Source organism: Tubulanus polymorphus, chromosome 2 (genome assembly GCF_964204645.1).
Source record: "Tubulanus polymorphus chromosome 2, tnTubPoly1.2, whole genome shotgun sequence".
NCBI classification, from domain to species: Eukaryota; Metazoa; Nemertea; class Palaeonemertea; order Tubulaniformes; family Tubulanidae; genus Tubulanus; species Tubulanus polymorphus.
In genome coordinates, this window is record NC_134026.1 from 22,662,219 (window position 1) to 22,684,257 (window position 22,039).

General features: G+C 42.1%; 1 protein-coding gene and 1 long non-coding RNA gene across 2 annotated transcripts; one reads left to right on the forward strand and one right to left on the reverse strand.

The window, feature by feature from the left end:
- Positions 1-375: 375 nt before the first annotated feature.
- On the reverse strand, positions 376-21,798 carry LOC141900746 (pre-mRNA-processing-splicing factor 8). Its single transcript, XM_074787772.1, has 40 exons — positions 21,670-21,798; positions 20,009-20,303; positions 19,716-19,884; positions 19,214-19,594; positions 18,751-18,963; positions 18,545-18,670; positions 18,114-18,222; positions 17,700-18,010; positions 17,416-17,605; positions 17,191-17,310; positions 16,969-17,103; positions 16,658-16,867; positions 16,422-16,538; positions 16,227-16,343; positions 15,863-16,116; positions 15,644-15,770; positions 15,258-15,450; positions 14,934-15,121; positions 14,620-14,784; positions 13,671-13,744; positions 6,679-6,825; positions 6,382-6,592; positions 6,121-6,237; positions 5,680-6,014; positions 5,403-5,495; positions 5,180-5,315; positions 4,900-5,069; positions 4,565-4,694; positions 4,334-4,480; positions 4,084-4,244; positions 3,794-3,985; positions 3,407-3,644; positions 3,007-3,135; positions 2,784-2,897; positions 2,527-2,700; positions 2,218-2,411; positions 1,764-2,145; positions 1,516-1,656; positions 1,077-1,419; positions 376-979 (listed from the first exon to the last, which is right to left on the reverse strand). The coding sequence occupies exons 2-40, from the start codon at positions 20,223-20,225 to the stop codon at positions 819-821; spliced, it is 7,131 nt and encodes a 2,376-aa protein (XP_074643873.1). The 5' UTR covers positions 20,226-20,303; positions 21,670-21,798; the 3' UTR covers positions 376-818.
- On the forward strand, positions 14,350-16,028 carry LOC141900747 (uncharacterized). Its single transcript, XR_012618759.1, has 3 exons — positions 14,350-14,563; positions 15,234-15,366; positions 15,889-16,028. It is a non-coding gene; the product is annotated as an uncharacterized LOC141900747 (long non-coding RNA).
- Positions 21,799-22,039: the final 241 nt, after the last annotated feature.

A 22,039-nucleotide genomic window follows, 5' to 3' on the forward strand; every position in this document is an offset into this window, starting at 1 on the left:
TTGATATCCAAAAGGAATTATCCTTAGACATATGAGAATGTTCCTAATTGGAGGGATCGTACATCAGAGTTGGGGATCCATATTCAAATCTGTTAAACTTAGAGGACGAAGATAACATCGACAAAAATAACTTTGTCCTTTAGCAAAAAATAACTTTGTCCTTTAGCAGGGATTCAAACCAGATGCCATCACTAGACTTGGCCACAATGGCATAGTCGGTGTAATCAGGTTCGAATCTCTGCCAGGGAAGGATGGTAAGATTGTTGCAGCAATCAAGTCAACTATTCCACTACCAGTATTTTAGGAAAGGCCATGACAGCAACTATTACTTCATCAAATTCGAGCAAGACATCCAAAAACAGACACAACAATTAATTATCATATATATGATTTTATTTGCCGACAAAATATTCTGATCCATGATTTACAATGCTTTAATATGCATGAACACAAATTAAGATTAAGAAGTAAATATTTACATGAAGTATAGATTTCAATCACTTCACAAAAATCGTCTTTGAATTGTAAATTCTTTTTAAACCACTAATGGTAACAATGTCGCTGTATATGATATTCATTCTATATTAGTATACGTGTATGATATCTCAGGTGGAAAAATGCTTTTTACCACACACTTAAAAACGATGAATATTTACAATCGTGTGTGCTTTATTTACACTTTCAACATGTCACCACAACACATGTTTCACATTCTCTGTGTCCAAAATGAATGTAACGCTACACTTGCCAAAATCGATAATAAATACAAATATTTATAAAATGACAGGTTTACGCAAAAATTGAACTGTCATAATCAATTAAACAAACATATCTTCGCGATCAGTGCCCCAAATTTCTCCGCTAGCCTCCTCGATGCTACTGAAGTTGAGGAAATGCGATGGCCTGTGAATTTCGTGGTAGAACTCTTTAGGATTGGCCAACTGCAGTTCATATTTCATGTTTGGTTGATGTCTCACACCTGAATTGAAACGGATAACAATAACCATAAATAACTATGCGTTCAATTAAAATTGAGATCGATACGTGCATCTGAAGCTATCACAAAGGTGGCTTACCCATGAAGTTGTAATTCCAAGAGCCTTGTGCGGGTACCATGAAGAACCCGAGGAAACGATCCGACAGCAACATCTGAACGCGTTCGTAATGCGATGGCAGATAACCTTTCGGATTGTTACCCTTATCCGTATTTTGTCTTCCCCATTCGAATCCGCTCGGAGTTAATTTATAAGCGGTAAGCGAGCACGAGCCTGGGGTGAAACTGCAGGTAATGATCACCGTTTTCTCGCCGTCCCAAACAGGATTGTCGGCCATGACGCGAGCATGAGTAGAAATATCCTGCGGTGATAACTGCGGTAACTCGTTGGGTTGCGTGTGAATCCATCCTAATGGTTCCATTTCCTAGAAACGGACACAAGAGGTTATTTCTTATTCTGTCCCATTTCAGTACACAGATAGGGACTCGTACAGCACAAGCTGCCTTATTATCCATCTTACCTTCAAGTATTCGTGCCCAGGAAGCAGGTGCGGCAGATGAACTGTTTGATGAGTTCCCCACTGAGGAGGCATAACAATACAGCGAATCTCTTTCACTTGTGGATTGTCAGGTGGACTGACTCCATATAAGTATCCAGCAATCTAAACATTTGTAACACAAGAGTTATCTATAATGTGTCGTGCTCTCAAGGAAGTAAATGAATCATAATTGAAATGTTCATCACCGGCTAAATTCTACTAATATTTACCTGAGCTCTCAAATCAGAAATAATGATGAACTTCTTCAAGATGTTCTTCGGTAGAATGTACGTGTAACCGGTTTCTTTGATATCATCAGACGACACATAAATATGATTAGTACGCAGATGTAAATTCGTAGCCGAGATCGCACGCACGCGCCACTCGGTCTTCGATGAAAACGTCGCTGTCTCGTAGTTACTCGTAGTCGATGAGATAATCTCGTCTCCATGTTTGTTCACCGTACGCGTGGTCGTGGCAGTCAGCTGCGATTGTTCTTTCGTCTGTTTTTCGATTTCGGCGATCTGTTGTCGCTGAGCCGAGGGTGCAGAGATCTCCATACCGAGAATGATATCACGAATTTCGGACTGCGTCAATGATGCGACGTTCACGCTGTAAATGACCAGAATATATTTCATGTTGTCCGCTTCATTTAACCTCATTCGTTTCATAAGAAACACTTACTTATTTTTCTTTCCGTAATCAGCGAGGATAAGATCTTTGAGCTGCACTTCCACTTTGATCCATTCCTCATCGCTCAATGTTGGCCAGATGTGATGAGGTTCAGTGATTGTTGTTTTGTCTGGTTTCAGAATCACTTTCGTACGATCGTTGTTCACATGAAGAGCCCTCAAGATCAAAATCAGACGCGAGAATGCCTAAATAGATTAGATTTAGTCACATTACTAGCCAACTGTTCCTTTCAAGCTTTTATAACTTCATTTACTTAGAAGTCTTCTCTAACATGCTACTTATTCACACCACCAAACTTACTGTGTAAGAGGAGACTGTTTTCAACCAGTCATCATACAGATTAAACAGCAACATCTGTGGTTCAGTGGCCTTCAAAATCAGATCACCAAACTTTTCAACTTTCAGACAGGCCTGGAATGGTAGCTGCAACTCACTGCCCTTGATAACAATGTTCGGGAAATCCAACAAGTGAACCTGAAAATTCATTGCGGATAAGATAAACATAAATATATCAGCTACAACTTAGTGTCAAGATTGTATTATAACCACAATTTTACCTCAAGTGGATCCAACATGCCCTTTCTGGTAACAATAATTTGCTTTGGCTGTTCTTCTACTGGTAGGGATCGAATCAAAGCAGCCACCTCTTCAGCAGTCTTCCATTTCGCCAACTAAAAACAAGATTAACGTACGCCTTATCAAACAGAGATATAGAGAATATTTATATCTAAGCAGACAACTGCATTAAGGTAAACGTACATATGATGATCAGAAATTTACCTGTCCAAGACGTTTCTGTCCAGCCCATACAGAAGTATGAATGATTTTCAAGAAGAGCTGACCAGTACGAGGATTGAAGATGAAGATAGCTCCATTGATCGGTTTTGTAGTCAAGTTACCTTCAAACGTCTACAATTGAGACAAGATTTATCATACACTCTTTGATTCAGCAAATTAGAATTACCCATCACATACAGTAGATGTAGGACATTTTCTACTAAATCGTAACATAAACTGTAAACATTATCCATAATTTCAGAAAGAGATTACATTGGCTCAACACAAAATATTCTCAAGATGAAATGTTAAATATTTGAACACTGAGTATTTGGCAAACGAACTCAGTGGCTGCCAGACGAACTCAGCTGAAGAACAATTCCTAACGAGTTATTTTATTTACCTTGTGAATTGTGACCCTGTACACATTGGTATCATCGACGAACCAGATGATCTGGTTGGAGAACAGTTCGCCGTAATTCTGAGACGACAAGTACGGCTCGGTCGGTTCGGATGAATACAACTGTAGACCTTTACGGATACGTTCACGAAGCACATACAACGCAGGATTCGCTTTCATAATTTTAGCCATAGCCTGTTGAATTAACGGCTTACAACCGGGGAACCAATTTCCGTAGGCGCTACAATCATACAAGATGAAATACATTACCAACTAGCTACCTAAGGGTTTGATTTCACAGTAATTTGTGTTTATTCTGATCTAAATATTTAGCTACTATTGGTTATTTCATGAAAATCTGAATTCTACTATAATCAATCTGGAATTTACCTGTGCAGATTGTACGCCAGATCGATACCGACCAGCAATCCGGTTGGCGATGGATAAATACTCATGTTATCGGTAGTGTAATCGAGGAATTTAGCCCGAGCGTATCGTTCAACATCGTGCGAATCATAATCGCCCCATCTCAACTGAATATCCAACCAGTACTTTTGTGTCGTTGTGTTGTCCATGATGTCCCTGAAAACAGTTACGAAACAAAAATACCCTTTAGTTTAAGTATTCACGATAAGGTCCAAAGTGTAGGACAACCATCAATATCAACAGGAAGAACCTACTTGGAATCAGCAAGTAATGATGGCTTGGACACATTCCACTTGTAAGCAGCAAACAACAGAATGTCAGCACAAGAACTGTTCATTTTATATGATTTCCTCGGATGAATTGTTTCTTTCTGTACGGTTTCGATCTCTAAAGCATCCAACTCTTGATCGAACACCTACGTTAATGACAAATTTCTCAAACTCAATACGAACTTCACTGAAATTTAGATCAAATATAGGAAGATATCTCGCTTTGAACATTTACCTGACAGAGATCCATAACAACGCTCTCGTGGATTTTCTGCCATAAATGAGCTCTGAAGATCTGGATCAATGAGATCTTTAGCGTAGGGATTTTGCCATGCATAAAGATACCAGTTAAATCCAGCTGTACTTGGAAACCGACGTAGACCTGAAATAAACCAATTAATCAATGTATTCAGTGTTGGATCTATACTCCAGCTCAATCTCGATCGTCATAGATGGTCGAACTTACATTAGCTCTGTTGATAGTTGGTGACCACCACAATGTGAACCGACGATTAGGAATCTGGTTCAAACCAGACCTCTGAGCATTTGTCAGTTTCTTGTACTTCATCGATTCTTCAAAACCGCTGGCTTTCTCCCTGTTAACAAAACAGCATAGAGAGAGTTATGAAAAATCTTAGAACAGTACAAACATGGAAAATCTACAGTATGTATAGCCGTTGCTTATCAGTCCCGTCTTGAAAACCATCACTGGATCAGTCAAGTGAAAATTCATCATTCAGCAACAAATCGGAAATTCAATAAATTACACATTATCGGAACACTTCCAACAACACATCTTACCAGAAAAGACCCTCCCATGTAGGGAAGTAAGTACCCTTGAAGAGTGTATGCTCGAGGATTCCTTCCACTCCACCGAGAGCTTGAATCATGTCTGTACGATAGTTGTTCAGATTCCACAGTTTACCATCATGTCGTTGATGTGTCCACCAGAAAGGATTCTGTTTCAATACCTACAATAGAATATATTGCTGATTTAAACGAATGTTGTCATTAGCTAATGAACTTTTAACATGAACTTGATGCATCCATTGCCTCGATACGAAAATATCTCGTAACAAACCTGGTATTGCTTGAAGTCTGTACGCACTCGCCAGCCTTTATCATATGCAAGTGTGTGTCTGTCTTTCTGGAACAGCGTGTTTATACGCGGAATACCACGATCCCAGCTATCTTCAAGATCCTCCAGGGTCAATCGTCTATGAAAATGAAAACAAATGTTTCCATGTATCTCCAATATCTCATGCAATCAGCCGTGAAAAAAACCGAACTAAGGATTTACTTACCTGTTTTGCGCGTTAGCTTCCTGACGTTTTAATGCGTATTCAGCCCAGACTCGTTGAGAGTCGATAAACTCGCTCTCCCAAGGCATGATGTACCTGAAAATTCAACAATTCCAGAAATACTTATTTCATACTAACAAATCATAATACGAAACTCTGCCCTCCTTGATGAGTTAGGGTATCAAACTAAGGATTTCGTAAAGGTTGTTATTTTCAACTGAAAATATATAGACTTTTTTAGACTTGACGGATAGAATGAATTAATTACAACGAACTATACCTGTACAAGTTAGGAATCAGTTGATCCTCGTCGTGGCTCATACCCGAACGAAAATGCGTGATTCCAACATCGGTCTGCTTCGACCAACGCAGATCTGACTGCGGAATCAATACGTGACCCATCGACAACATTCCCAATCCGCCCAATTCTTTCGGCGTGTAGAACACGACGGGCGGGAAACGACTCGGCATTTTCGAGTTCAAACCGATCTTGATTCGAGTTTGAATTTTGTTCTCGCATTTCACTAACAGATCCAACAGTTCTTGCGTGTTGACAACGGCCTCACGGAAATACGTCATCAAACCAATCAAAGCTGTATTCCATTTATTGACGATCTACAGTAATAAAAAATTTTGAAATCATCATCATTTCAGGCTAAGATAAGCAAATTATACTTTTTATATTCATTCCGTTCAAGTGTGAGATAATGTTCTATTTTACCTTAGTGAAAGTGGTCGATCCTGAAGCCATCAGAATTTGTCTTACTCGGTTGTGGAATCTCTGCAGCGATTCATCATCAACTCTTAAGAAACACTGGGCTGTACGTTCTTTTGTAACCTGAAACGAATCAAAAACATTTCCAATGACCGATTATTTAACTACAAACTTCATCAGCGTATATAGAAGTCATTGAAGTTAAAACCCAATTAGACTAAAAATATTGTCATGTAACTATTTTCGAGACGATATGAAGCAACAAACCTCATTCTGAAGGTTCCAAACACCATCCTTGTGCGTGAATTCCTCGTGCTGAGTTCGACACTTCGGTAAGATTCGACATTCAAATCCACACATGTTGAACAACAGATTCGGGTTGTCTTTACTGTATGCAGACACAAAGCTGTTCTCCCATTGGATGGTTGTTACAGATCTCGGCAGACGATTCTTAATATCCCAGAATGCAGCTCGTCCACTGAAGGAAATAGAAATCATTTCAACTTCCCGATGTACTTTTCAGATTTCGATCAGATTTTTGTTCGAATCTACTAATTCACTTACAGATTCACGTCATGTTTCATCAGCCTCATTCTTGCATCGCGTGGCCAGCATTTCTTATTGTTGTAGCCGACGATGTTTTCGTTATTCGGATCTGGATGCTCGGTCAAATATCGTTGAATCAAGTCTCGTGCTTCTTCAGCCGTAAACCTTAAATCAATACAGAAATACTTGATAATTCAAGATTAGATGCATACAGTTTAATCAGTACATCTGATGTTAACCAGGGTTTAAATTCCATTTTCAATAAATAAAATTGCTTTCTCTCCCGTCTTGAAACCATCACTTTATCAGTATCAGAAATCATCATCAAGCAACACAATGGCCATACCATGTACATTACTAGAGAACTAACACAAACTTAGATTGATTAAAATTCTACAACTAAACTAATGAAATGTTGCTTTCAGTCCCGTCTTGAAACCATCACTTTGTCAGTATCATGATAAATCATCACTAAGCAACACAATATTGATATATCTTTAGGACACATTAACACAACCTTTGAGAAATAACAATTCTATTTCCACACACTTAAGTACAATGTTGCTTTCAGTCCCGTCTTGAAACCATCACTTTGTCAGTTTCATGATAAATCATCACTAAGCAACAACAAAATCAATACTAATTGGTTATTAGAGAACTAACTCCAAGTTAAGAGAAATTACAATTTTACAACCAAACTAATGAAATGTTGCTTTCAGTCCCGTCTTGAAACCATCACTTTGTCAGTACGATTACAAATCATCACTAAGCAACACAAAATTACAATTTTTGGAACTAAAATTTGTATTTCCGAGTAGTACTTACCCTTTCCTATGGTTTTTGCCAATATTTTCTAAATTTGGATTTATCGCCAATGGTTTTTCTATACGACCCGGCCCTGCGGTATTGCATTTAGCCACCGGCGAAATCCGCCATCTTTTTACGTCATAGCAGACCAAAAAAAAAAACAGCTATGCGGGGCAGGTGGGTGGGATTCCCACCATAGGAAAGGGTAAGTACTACTCGGAAATACAAATTTTAGTTCCAAAAATTGTAATATTTCCGTCGAGTACTGTACCCTTTCCTATGGTTTTTGCTAGACTAGCCTAGCACAAGGATGGTGGGAAAGGTAGATAGAAAAACCACCGCTCAAACGCAAGGTAAGAGGGAAAAAGAGAGCACTTACCCAAGCACGGAATGGAGCACTGTAGCACAGGGAAGACCGGTTGGCCACAGTGAGTCCGTCCAGCTCAGGGGCCCCCCAGAATTTTGCGAAATTAATACTTGCAGATATGAGCCCAAACTATGTACAAGGATACACCCCCTGTGATCCTGATAATGCAACATAAATATTCTACACTAAAGGGTCCGATCGGAAAGAACGGACACCTTGAGCCATGACAACAGGACCAAGTGAAGCTAATGAGCCTAACTGGCCTGAAACATCCCGTAAATAAAATGACGTGAATGTCGACGGTGAATTCCAAAAGGCGGCCCGACAGACTTCCTCCAACGGAGCACCCGAAAAGGCTGCGCAGGAAGTAGCCATAGACCTCACTTGATGAGAAACGACTCCCTCCGAGGAAAGATTCTCCTTCAATAAAATGTCCTTGATCATTGAAGAGACCCATCGGGCTACTGTGTCCCGCGAAATATCCCCCTTTAGGTGATCCAGCAGCGGAATAAATAACCGCTCCCGTGAACCCCTCCGTGAAGCAGAGCGATCTAAATAGAAACACAACGCCCGCACAGGACATAAAGTCCTGTCCGGGATGCCCGGTTCCACTCGATGTTTTAGGGCTTCAATTCGCCATTGACGCCCAACCGAGCCTGGTCGTTGGTTCTTTGCCAAAAATTCCAAAGCAGGCCGCAGCGAAACAAATTCATTCGCTGGCCCAAAGACAATATGACCTTGTCGGACTGAAAGCGCATGAATCTCAGAGCGACGGGCCGAGCAAGCCAAGAACAGCAAAAATACAGTCTTTTTTGACAAATTTGCAAATGACGCTGCCGAAAGAGGTTCAAATGGAGCCTCCATTAACTTCTTCAAAATTACAGACAGATCCCATGGTGGAACTGTCCTTGTTACCCGAGGCCGGGAAATAGAAAACCCAGCAACCAGCTGGGATATCCGATGATCCCCTGCTACATTTGGCCATCCAGAAGCACGCAATGTATGAGAAATCGCGGAGCGGTAACCTTTAATAGTTATGACCTGTAAACCTTTTACTACAAATAGGTGCAGTAAAAAATCTGCCAATTGAGCTACAGAGGGTGAGCATGGATCAATTTCCCCTGCAGCACACCAATCCGCAAAATGACTCCATTTGGCATCGTAAATGGTACTTGTTGATGGCCGCTTAGATCCTGCGATAAAGGAGGCAGCCTGTTCTAAAAAGCCTGAAGCTGACAAGGATCGCTGGACAATGGCCAGGCGAGCAGATTTAACCACTGGCTGTTTGGATGATGCCGAAAGATCCCCTGAGACAGAAGCAATGGGAAATTCGGAAGAATCCTGGGGTTGTCGCACAGTAGGTTGAGAAGTGGTAGGAACCATTTCTGAGCCGGCCAACATGGTGCTACCAGAACTATGTTGCAATTGACTGATCTCTCTATTTGATCCAGTAAGCGCGGCAGGACTGGTGTGGGCGGGAACGCATACGCATGCATCCCCGACCAGTCCAGAGAGAAGGCATCGACCCCCCACGCTTCCGCGTCTGGAAACGGGGACACAAACAGAGGACACCTCTGATTGAACCGGGTGGCAAACAGATCCAGCAGCGGATTGCCAAAAATGCCCCGAACCCGATCGGCTACTTCTTGGTGGAGAACCCATTCTGTCGCAATAGCCTGACCTCGACGAGACAGAGCATCGGCCATCACGTTCCTTTTCCCTGCTAAATGTGCCACAGTCAGGGACACGCCCTTTGTCTGGCACCAAAGAAGAATTTTGGCCGACAGACCTGTGAGGGTTTCTGAGTGAGTGCCCCCTTGGTTCTGAAGGTAAGCCCTCACTGTTGAATTGTCTGTGGCTAACCAAACGTGGTGGCCCTCCACTCTCCTGTGAAAGAACTTCAGGGCCTTCCACACGGCCAGCATTTCTAGGAAATTTATGTGGTTGGTGGCCTCGTAGCGAGACCATTTCCCGGCTTGACTCGGTTCTCCAGATGTGCCCCCCATCCTTGGTGACTGGCATCCGTGAATACACGAACTGGAGCCTCTAACGGGGCTAGTGACACCCCAAGCAAAGATTCGTAGTGGCCGCCCACCACTGAAGATCCGGACTTAGATCGGTTGGAGGTACGGGAATCAAGGCCTCCCAGTTGCCCTTCGACTGAGACCAGAAGACCTTCCAATATTGTTGCAAGCGCCTGCTTCTGAGGCGGCCTAAGGGCACCACCAGACCCATGGAGCTGATGGAGCCTAGAAGCCGTGACCAGTAACGAGCTGTTCTCGGGGTTGTGGACACTCCCGCTACAGCTTCTTGAAGTTTGGCCCCTCGACCCATAGAGGGAAAGACTTTGCCGATTCGGAGATCGAAGTCCATGCCGAGATAAGTGAACTGTTGGGCCGGCGTCAACTGAGATTTTTCCCTGTTTACGCGGAACCCTAGCTGATGGACTAAGTCCAAGACTGAGGTCATTGCCTCCCGACATTCCTGAGCCGAATTCGCGACTATTAACCAGACTTCGAGGTAAACGAACAGTCGAACACCCCTTGACTGAAGTACCTTCTGAACTGACTTGACCAACTTGGTGAAAACCCACGGGGCCGTACTGAGGCCAAATGGAAGAGACCTGAATTGGAACTGGCGGCCTTTCCACTTTATCCTGAGAAATCGCCGAGATTTTGGGTGAATTTGAACCTGAAAGTAAGCATCTTTCAGGTCCAATGAAGCCGCCCATTGACCCGGACGGAGCCCTTGAATCACGTCCTTGGGCTTGGTCATCCGGAACCTTGGAATGTCTAGGTGCCGATTGAGGGATGACAGATCTATCACTGTCCGTTGACCCCCTGTGGCCTTTGGTACCATGAATATTCGAGAAAACCAGCCGGGAGAAGTTTCGTTGCAAACTGGTTCTATCGCTCCCTTCTCTGCCAGTTCCTTGAGAGCCGGAGAGATTAAGGCCTCCTGACCTGGTTTTGGCCGCATGTCGGGAGGTGACCTCATCAGGCGCGGTCGCCTTAGGAAACAGAGACGGTAGCCACGAGACGACCCGGGAGAGCCAACCGTCTCCAAAGAGGTCGGACCAGTGGGTTGCTGCCTGCTGCAGACAACCTCCCACTGGTCCCAAGAATTCATTTCGAGTTTTTCCGAAAGGAAGAGCCCCTTTTTGGAGCCTTCCCCTTGCCTCGATACGAACCGGAACTGTTACGACCGGACGAGGCTTGACACGATTGTTGAAGTTGCGCGCTAGTTCTCCAACCGGCATCCGAAGCCGCCTGAGAAAGCGCTGAAGTTTGAGATGGTCCTGTTTGCGTCCGTGCCGAACCTTGCGCCGCCGGCGTCGGACCAGAACGCTTTTTCCACGGAGTTCGGGGGTTGGACTTGGCCTGAACCTCCCGAATCTTCCTCAGCTCTGCGGAAACCGGAGCGCACCAACCGGAGAAGAGACGTGAAGACGTCCCCAATGGGGCTCTCAGCAAAGCATTGGACACCATATCCGGTAGACGAGTTTTGGAACTGGAGTCCATCACTGACTGACGGGAGGTTAACACCAGATTAGCCTGACCCCGAACCGACAACGGAATTACATGCGAAACAGACCGAGCCAAAGATTGGATAATCCGGTCCATTCCTTCCAGTTTTAGGGCAACTGACTCTGGGTCGGAGCCCGCATGAACGGCGGCGTGAGTCTCGCGAAGCTCACCCGTCAACACCTTAAGTGCCATATCTTGAAACGAACCAACCCTGGTAAGATTGTCCAGGATTGACGTCATGGCCACCAAACCGGACTTAGGCAAACGAATACCCGACTGTGCTGTAACAGTATCCGGGCTGATCAAAGTATAATCAGCATCCAGGCAGTTATGACTGTGATCCACAGCACCTGGAGTTGCGTAGGTGGATCGGTTGAACTTAAATATTTCCCAGATTTCATACCCCGTTCTGGAGGGGGAAATGAAAATGTTCCAGGCCGACATTCACCCCATAATTGCGTATCCAATCGAGCCCATTCTCTCGAAACCGCTGACGATTCCCGTAAAACGTTAAGATCGGAGTCCGGAGGGCGATAAGCTTCCATTGACTCACCGACCAGAGGAGCTCCTGTGGGCTTAGCGCGAGTTGCCCCGTGCTTGACAAAGAACTCACTTATCATCGCTCTAAATGGCATGTACCCCCGCTGGTTCGGATAAAACTGAACGGGACGGAGATACATTGCGAGCCAGGGAAGCCCCCATCGTCTGGGGCAACCCACAATTGCTTGCGACAGGAACGACCCCAGAAGGAATTGCCGCTTCTGGGACCGGATCCTCATTGAAATCAGACCCTACCGCAGCATCCAGGAATTCAGAGTCAGAATTCCGAAAAACTGAGTGGGCTGGCGAACTTCTAACCGGACAATCAGGAATAGGCTTACCTGTTGTAGAAGTTGCAGCGACTTGTTGCGACGAAGATAACAAGTTTAAAATTTTCTCCTCAAATACATGGAAATCCTTCTGAGTCAGGTATTTTCCAGTATCCCAACGATCATGCCGACTTCGGTGACGGTCCCTCGAACGGGATCGCGACCTACTAGAAGAATCGCTTTCATCGCTAACCGACGTCGACGAACGATGAGAAGACCGACGGCAAAACTTCCGACAATAACGATCGTAGTCCCTCTCGCGATCAAACCTTGATCTGCGAAAAGGAGATCTTGCTCGTTTATTACGCTCACGGCGTCTAAATCTAGTGGGAGAGCGAGCTCTATCCCCTGAGCGACGATCAGAATCAGACGATGAACGTACCGGATGTTTTGAACCGGACGACGTCTGGACCGGACCGGTGGCCGAACCGGACCGATGCCCGACCCGGACCGGTACCGACCGAACCGGTGCGGGCCGTTCGCGACTACCGCAGCGCGCTCGGTTCCGAACATGTAGTCTGAACCGGCCGAACCGGTGAACGACCAGAGACCGGTGAATGACCGGAGACCGGTGCCGGTGAACCAGCGTTCCTCCCCGGTGAACGGAGTTGGGAAGCCGATCGTACCTGAACGACCGGCGACCGCTCCGCTTTACGATAAGAAACAGGATTAGAAACGTCGGTTGGCACATCGGCCGAAACCGACGAATCCCTGCTAACTCCACGACGATCTCTTAGTTTAAAAGCCTTATCGGCCCGAAGCCAAAGGTCCTCGGACCACACGACGCAAATATTGCAAGGATTGCTCCTTGCACATATTTGACCGGATTTGCGCCTGCACGACGCACATGAATCGTGGTTGTCCCAGGCGCCAAACAAATGCCCGCATCCCTCCCCGCCACGATGCTGACCCTTAGGAGGGGGTGGCATAATTATCCTGTTACAAATCAAAACAATTCAATTCAATCAAATTATACTTGTAAATAAAATTCTTACGGTAAAAAAGAAACCAGGGATAACCCCCAAACCGAACGGACTCACCGTTATGAGAGTGAAAACTCCCTAATATCCTAATTCCCAGATTTTTACGGCGAAAAAATCCAACGCGTTCTACTGCGAGAACGCCAAGAAAAAAGATGGCGGATTTCGCCGGTGGCTAAATGCAATACCGCAGGGCCGGGTCGTATAGAAAAACCATTGGCGATAAATCCAAATTTAGAAAATATTGGCAAAAACCATAGGAAAGGGTACAGTACTCGACGGAAATATCAATACATCATTAGAGAACTAATACAAACTTCGAGAAATTACAACTAAGCTACAATGTTGCTTTCAGTCCCGCCTTGAAACCATCACTTGGTCAGTTTCATTATAAATCATCACTAAACAACACTGCTTTAGGAATACATTATTATTACATGCAGTACACAAGAAGCCTCACCTTAAGAAGATATGAATTCTATCGATATATCTGGAGTACAATCGAATAGGATGAGATGACTCTGTCTGTACATCCTGGTAACAAAACAAATAGCAGCTTTAGCATATTACAAAGCAACAAGATCTAGAACTACCAGCTTTTTTATTACCCTCCAGCACACTGAGTGCACGCATGGCAATACTAGTGGGTTTGATGATTTTCTCTTCCCAAATAAGAGAGGGCTACTGACTGAAACACAGCCTTAAGTCCCATCTTAAATCAGCAAAGAATTCAATGCAAGTTATTTCCCTCACAAGGGTTTTTACCGTAAAAACCGGCGTATAAGTCGAGTTTTTAACCCTTGATTTTACCACTAAATTATTGACCTCGACTTATACGCCAAGTACAGTTTTCTACGAAGTATTTTCAGGTCACAAGAAATATTGATTCTACCAGACAAAAAAGACAGTGTTCATCTTCTTACTGCTATAACAGTTTGAATAATTATTTATGATAAATAAAGTTATTTAATGAAAAAAACTTCTTTCATTTTGACACAGCTTCATTTAAAACGATGTATTCATGTATGCGCGCTCATAGCAGCACTTAATACATTAGGCTATATATAGCGTGTGACTCACACTACTGTATCACTATATGGTAGTGTATTGTACCCGAGTGTGTGTAACAGTCTATTGATTAACACACAGCAGCAATCAGGCTGACGCGTGGCGGCGTGCGTGAAGGCACACATCGTTATCAAAACAAACTATTCAATACAATGTTACTAGTAATTATTCTTCTAAGAGAAGGGACTCGACTTATAAGCCGGATATATGTTAAAATCATGAAATGTAGGTCTAAAAATTGACCTCGACTTATACGCCGCGTAGACTTATACGCCGGTTTTTACGGTATGATTCATATTACAACACTATAGTTTTTATAGAAGAAGTCAAACATCTCATACCTGGAACGTAAGGAAATCGTTTGGCATCTGGGGAGGACCTGCCATTTCGCTAGCTCGCTGTAACCCTAACACCAGTAGATCAATAACAAGTCCGTAATACTGCACGACAAACGACGCAAACTGTAATCCTCGTATTATACCGTAGGAGTTAGTGTGATTCATATCCTGGAGAAGTTGGAAAATACAAACATTGTCACCAGGATATATCAGGATCGCAATGGCAATAAAGTTTTCGAGACAATTTTCAACTTCATGTCAAAGATGGAGTCTTGCGAAAAAACAAGTGTCTTTCATTTCATACGCTATTAACTTACCTTGTAATTTATAACAACATTGTTTTTAGCGGTCATGTAATCAGCGATGTTGTGGTCGACAATCAGACGCAGAAGTCTGTTCAACAACGTTAAATCGATCTTCTCGTATAATTTCTCGTACTTCGATTCTAACATGACGTTACATTCTCCTTCAGCCGTATCCCACACGTCTTGCAAGTTGTTGATACCTTAACAAACGAATGAGAGACTATTGAGAAATCTTACAAATAAGTACCACCTAAAGTGTTTCAATGTTATTTCTCAATGGCCCAAGTGATAACATTTTCTTGGCTTTTGTAGATCAGAGCTTATTTTCTGACATACCTTGACACCACTTGTAAACAAGCAGCGGTGGAGGTTCAGTATCGGCAGGTTTCAACCACGGCGGAAACAGTCGGCGTTTATCAGCTTCATACCACAGATACTGATCCAAGTAAGCATCGGTGATTTTCTCTAGAGGTTCCACATCATACACGGGCACCAGGTGACTGTACAAATCCATGAATTCAATACCAACCTAGAAAGTATGAGTTGGAAATCTTTTAAACATATATTCTGTATAATATGTGAAGAAGTTTACAATTGCTGCCCCAATTACCGTGCTAGTCACTACTACCAGACACAGGGATTCTTTATATAGGTACAAATTTACATCCCTGTCAATGAGATGAACCATTAGAATCTTGACAGCTATAACCACAAATAATTACCTCTTTAAATGCTCGTTGTGTAAGTAAATGACGTTTGATACGAGACAAGGCTTCGTGAGGGTTGTCATACGCCTGTTCGATCAAACCGAGTTCTTCTCTTTGCGATTGATTCAAACGACTCTTGACACTATACACAGGGAGAAATGTTCAAAATTACTAATCGTTATACATCTATATCAATCTTCTATACAGATCCAGTAGATGAACACGATTTCTTACCTGTACGCTTCTTTCAATCTTTCCAGCGCCAAGATAAGCAGTTTAGTGTCGTGTTTATATGACAATGGAGGGAATGGAATCGGTGAAAATCGTCGACTTTCCAACCAATGCACAGTCGTAGTGTAAATAGCAACAGCCTCTTCTGCTGTGATATATGGACCATCCTTCAAATAGTTGTGTTGTCGCTCTTGTTCAGCTTTCAGATACAGACGTGTCAATCTGCCTAGATTCTTTTTGCACACTGTTTTGTCAACCTTCAAATTAAATTTGTATTTGCAATGATAGATGCATATTTGGCTTCGATTTCATAGTTGGTACATGTATCTACTGATTCAAAATATTAGGGTAATGGCTATATACGTACAGTGGCACCTCTCCTGATTCTTTCTCTGTTGTAATGAGCTGTGTTCGTCCACCAATCAGCTTTTGCTTTCACGTATCGTAAGATCATGTTTTCAACGGGAGTCGGTAAGCCAGGAACCTATATCAAACCGAATTCAACATATTACTCGAAAAAAATTTGAGATGAAAATCAGTGAATATGGTATTGCCAACTTACTTTCCACGGAATATTGGCCTTCCAACAACGCCAAGCTTCACTCAGATGTTGCAAGATTGTCCTGGCCTTGTTTTGTTTGATTCCTTCTGGCATCATATCCAAAATATCATGCATGACCTATAAATCAAAATACACAAATTTTCACATTATTTCATGGCAATAAGAATAGATATATCGTAGATCTGTTCAAACAAAGGTTTAGATACGAGTTCTGGTTGAAACATTGCTTTACTTACAGCAGCTCTCAATTCCAGATCGAAGTGACTTTCTACTCGCTGTTTGGTGACTGTTTTGGCCACACCTTTCGAGTGACGACCTTCAAATTGTCGAGACAACAGATTACCAAGCCATCGCTCCAACAGTGGGGTGATTCCTCTCATGAAGAACAACCAAACTCTCCATCCGGCGGCCCAAAAACCACAGCCAGGACCTTTTCCAACTGGACCCTGTGAAGAAAGAAAATCCCAGATGAACATTATTTGAACACATTCTAATCATAATCTTGCTAAATTACTGCCAAAATATCAGATGCAGAAAATGTACTTACAGTGTTGAATCTGTAGTAGATCAAATGTTTCAGATCTTTGCACATTCGAATCTGTCTCATTAACTTATATTTGTATCGGTACATACCGGTTAGTTGACCGACATGAGCGAACACGTATTGCAAACCATCAGAGAGCTGCAAATGCATACAATTGTAAACTATTTATCACCGAAATCGTGACTAGAACTCAAACTATAGATGAACAGATAATCTAATCTTTACCTGGAATGCATCGACGTTACCGAGCCTGTACTGAACGTGGCTATCAACGATCAGTTTCGTCAATCTCAATATTTCACGGCACAGATGGAATGCATTACCGAATCGAGACTTCTTTCTTTCCTGCAAATAAGAACAAATTTTCAATGAAACATCAGAAGATTCACGGGCCATTTTTCTTCTATCGATTCAAATCAACATCGACTATGATATTAAAAGAGAGTTTACCTTTGTGGTAAGTGTTTTGACAGGTTTCAAGTTGAAGTTGTAATCTAAATGCAAGTAGTTCAAATTCTTTCGATGGATCAACAAGTTCAACATGTTGTAACCTTGTCGACAGACCTGGAGACCGACTTCGACCCAATCCAACGTAGTCGCTTGGAAGAATTTAGTCGATTTAAACGAGCGGAACAGATACCTGAAAGCATATTCAATCATATACAAATTTTCTAAAATATTCTCTTCGCCGATAAAATCATTATTACTAACGAATTCAAAATGTATTGACTTACCTTTTCTTCTGAGCTTTAGGTCTACGATGTTTCAGAGCATTGAGCACATAGTATTTCAGTAGTTTCTGGTAAGAGACGCGAACTTTAACCGGTTGCCCAGCGGGACAGTGTTCACGGTACCATGATTTCACGAGCGGTATATCTATCGCTCGTCTAGTTCGCCCTGAACGCAAATTGAATGGTCTCGGTGCCCAGAGCAAAGATATACCATTAGCAGTGTTGTCCGAGTAAAGAGGTGTTTCGCTCATGAATGGCAGCACAAATTCTGGTAGTTCATAGTCTTCATCATCATACAGCACTAAATCCATCCCCTACGATAAATTGTACACGCATAAAACTCATTCTAACAAAGCATGTGATATTAGAGGATATATCTTATTACCCATCTCCAAAATATCTTCATATCGAACTCACCTTTGAGCCGGAATGTCTATGAGAGATCGGATTAATCAGTGGATCGAAATAGAACGCTGGCAAATCTGGATCTTCTGTCTTGATATACACAACGTTAGGTGTATGGTACCTGTAGATAGAGAACACTTCTTAAAACACTAAATCGCCACCTTTTAAAATTTTAGCTATGTATCTTCTAATGTATGTATGGTAAGCTCAGCCGTTAATAAGATATCTTGACCAATCAACACATTAACACTTACTAGATTAATTTATCATAAGATCGCAAATCAAATTCAATCGAGCCTATGAAATTCAGGCAAGATGAATTGACCATTATGAAAATTAGGACATTCTCATGTATAGGTGACACACGAAAGCATGCTATTCTTTGTTAGGGAATTACTCAGTGCACACCGCACAGACTATAACTACGTTAAATGTCGACTTACCACGACAGATGGACTTGGAACGGTAAACTGTTATACAGATATGGAAATGCGATTCTGTACTCAGTTCGCACTGGCTGGCGGATGATAATCTTGTTGATATCATTAAATTCATTCCAATCTTCGTCTCTGCAATTCAACAACAAACAGTTAGTAATTTTTCAAACAAAGCTTGGCTTGCCTAACTACTTAAAATCATCATTACTTACTGTAAATCTTTATCTTTAACCAGGGGCTCAAATTTTGGACCACCCGGAATTGCCATGTTCAAAGCCTTGGCCGTGAAAAATGACTTCATATCGAACAAGTAGAAATAGTTACTGTCGACTAAATCAGTCAGGAGTTGATTCGCTAATCTGTACAATGTTGACATCATTGGTAACGCTAGATTCCATTTGCGATACGTCGTTCCATTCACATGCCTGAAAATATTCAAGGTACGTTTTCATTACAAGATTTTCATTTTTTGGTCGACATAATTCAAGATATATATTCAACCATATTAACAAATGTGAAAATTGGTGTCAAAGCAATCTCATAAACTAGTAGAAACATTTAGTTAGTAAACTAGCTAGTACAAACAACATAGAACATAGACTTTTTTTTCTGAAATTCCAGCTATTTGAGAAATTTTAGTCAGGTCAGGAATATCTATGATCATTCCATACTTACATGGAATCGACAAGTGGATTATGATCATAGAACCAGTCAGCCACCGGCGCGTCCTCTTCGCCGTCGAGCTCCATTTGAATCGCCTCCAACGGCTCAACGTCGAGAATATTATCAGCGTAATCGAGTGGCGGCTCCTCGTCGTCGAACGGCGGAAATCGCATGCGCTTGAAATGTCGTCGATCGCGTTTCTCGCGACGCATCATGATCCACATCGAGCCCCACTGAGCGATGTACACCGGTTCGATTACCCACGGAATCTCGTTCACGAATGTTATAGCGCCGGTGATATGATATAGAACCTTCACGTCGCGTATTTGTTCCCAAGGCATCGGCATATTCTCCAGTAATTTCATCACGGCGTGGGGCATGTATTTCAGTGCGCTGAAACACAAAACATGGTTTATAAAAATCTACAACCACTGGAAAATTTCAATCGCTATTTGAGTGTGGCAGTATAACAAAGCATGTTGGTGTCATGTTAAATTAACACTCATTAACATACCCCAAATAAACTCTCTTATCATGACGGAATTTTCTATTAGACATATCCCCATGATCCCGAATGATTTTCCTAACGTGTTCCGGCGGCATATCCTCTTTTTGAGCATCAACGAAACCAAATTTGCGCTTTTCAGAATAACGTTTCGCTTGAAGCTGTTGCCATTTCCGAGCTGTGATAAACATAAAAAATAAACTAAAATTATTAAACTAAAAATTTCAAAAACAGTAGAAATAGCTCTAACAGTTAATAGGTCCTTTTCATTAGAAATATTATATTCCCTTAACAAAATTTACCTTTTTCTTGGAGTTTTTCATCTGACATGTATTCAGGAGCTTTCAGAGGTTGGGGTGGTGGATGTGCAGGTCTTTGAGGCTGCGGAATCTGAGCGAGTTGGGGTTGAGGTGGCACCGGCGCAGGTATCGTCGGTGGCATAGCTGCCGATGTAACCATCGGTATCTGCCCCATGACGATCTGGCCACCGGGCCCCACAAAATATGGCGGTAATGCCATCTTTTGTCGTTTCTATCAAAGATTACAGAGCACCAGTCTTTATTCTTTTTCCCCTCCTACTACTGCTCAATAAATATCCTAAATAGATTGTTGAAAATAAGAAACAAAAATTCTATTAGTAGTACTACCAAGGTACAATACGCTTGCAGTATATCAGTCAGAGTTGCCACTTATGTGAAGCTAAAAATCCGCAAAATAAGTCGGCGGGTCTGGGGGCCCTCCCCGGAAAATTTTTTAAATTAGAACGCCAGGAGATGCGTTCTGGCGCAATACGCGTTATAGGCCTCACTTTCATTACCGCCTATAGATCATTTTTTCAAATAGCGATTGGTTCCGTCAAATACACCTCATATATAAACCAGAGCCAAAAACAAACGAAGCGTCAGTCGATTTCGATTGTCGCGTCATCTTGGTTTAATCGTGTACTGCGGGGTTGTTGCCACTATGTGGCAGCACAATACGGCTTTTTCGAACCCTCTACGGAGCCGTCACGTTTTGATGTTTAGGGTCGAATCCCGAATTGATTTTATTTTTTTCGCGATGTTTTCTTTTGTGGTTATTTGACTTCGCCCGAAAATCCGGAAATGAAATTGGATTTTTTAAAAATCCGGAATTCCGGAGAAGTGGCAACTCTGATCAGCAGGCAGCTGAAAACCTGCACGTCAATCGTACTGTTTTCAATACAATATTTCTCAAAATATGCTTCTTGCCCGTCCAACACTCATGGATATTCACTAAAATCCATACAGAAATATCATGTACAGATGGACCTTCACCAAAAATTCCGCGCATTTACAGTGTTTGAAATCCTATGTAAAACTTGGTCCCATATAATATTTCTAATGCTATTTTAATAATTTTGCACTTTAAGAGTTAAATTTATAGTCTATTTCAAAGCTTCTCCACAGAAAACACTTATTTTTCTGGGACGCGTTCATTCTTTTTCTCTCTGATAAAATCTTGGTTGAATTTCATTTTTTATGACATTCATTGATTGAAGGTGCAATTCGCAAGTCTGTTTTCTCGAATGCTTAAGTACAAAATGAAACCACTGTCTATTGTTTACAGTGCACAGCCTATTTTGCTTTCATTAGCACTTTTCTATTAGCACTACCAGAACGCAATGTGGCTGGTTCGCAGCACTCCCCGCGTTCTGCAGAATGATGGGCCAGCAGGGGGGCGCAGAGTTTCTCCTCACAGTCACAGACAGGTTGACACACAATCTTGCTGTACACTTCCAACTAAATTTCAACTTGAACCTATCACATGAGATTTAACAGCACAAAACAATTTCAACTCAAAGAATGTGGAATATAAGTTTCCTTTCTATAATGGATTCAAACTGGGTAACACTAAAAATGTACAAAAAATCCGTGTTCACCAACTTCCAACTGCATATCTAAAATGGAAATAAACGGTTAGTTACAGTGAAAGATTGTCATACCTTCGCTTCTTTACGATGAACCGAACATAAAGCAATCACATAAATTTCAGTATGATTCGGTTATATTACACATTTCAGAGGTGTTCCATAAACGTTTTCATTTCGTTCGCCGCGTGCGGCTTTCTTCTCAATAATGGCACCGGGGATTTAGCTAAATTGCGGTCGGCGGTTAGCAAATGGTGTTCGTCTAAGGTTAGCTTGTATTTAGTTTTTAAAGCTAATGTTTTCGTTCTTAATCTGTTGTTTTAGTTCAACTCCTTCATTTGTACTTCTTTCTATATGATGTATTTTTAGAAATAAATATCAATTTGATTGAAAATACTCGATTGCCGAGGCTGGAATTAAAGTCCGATCAGTATTCCGTAGATAA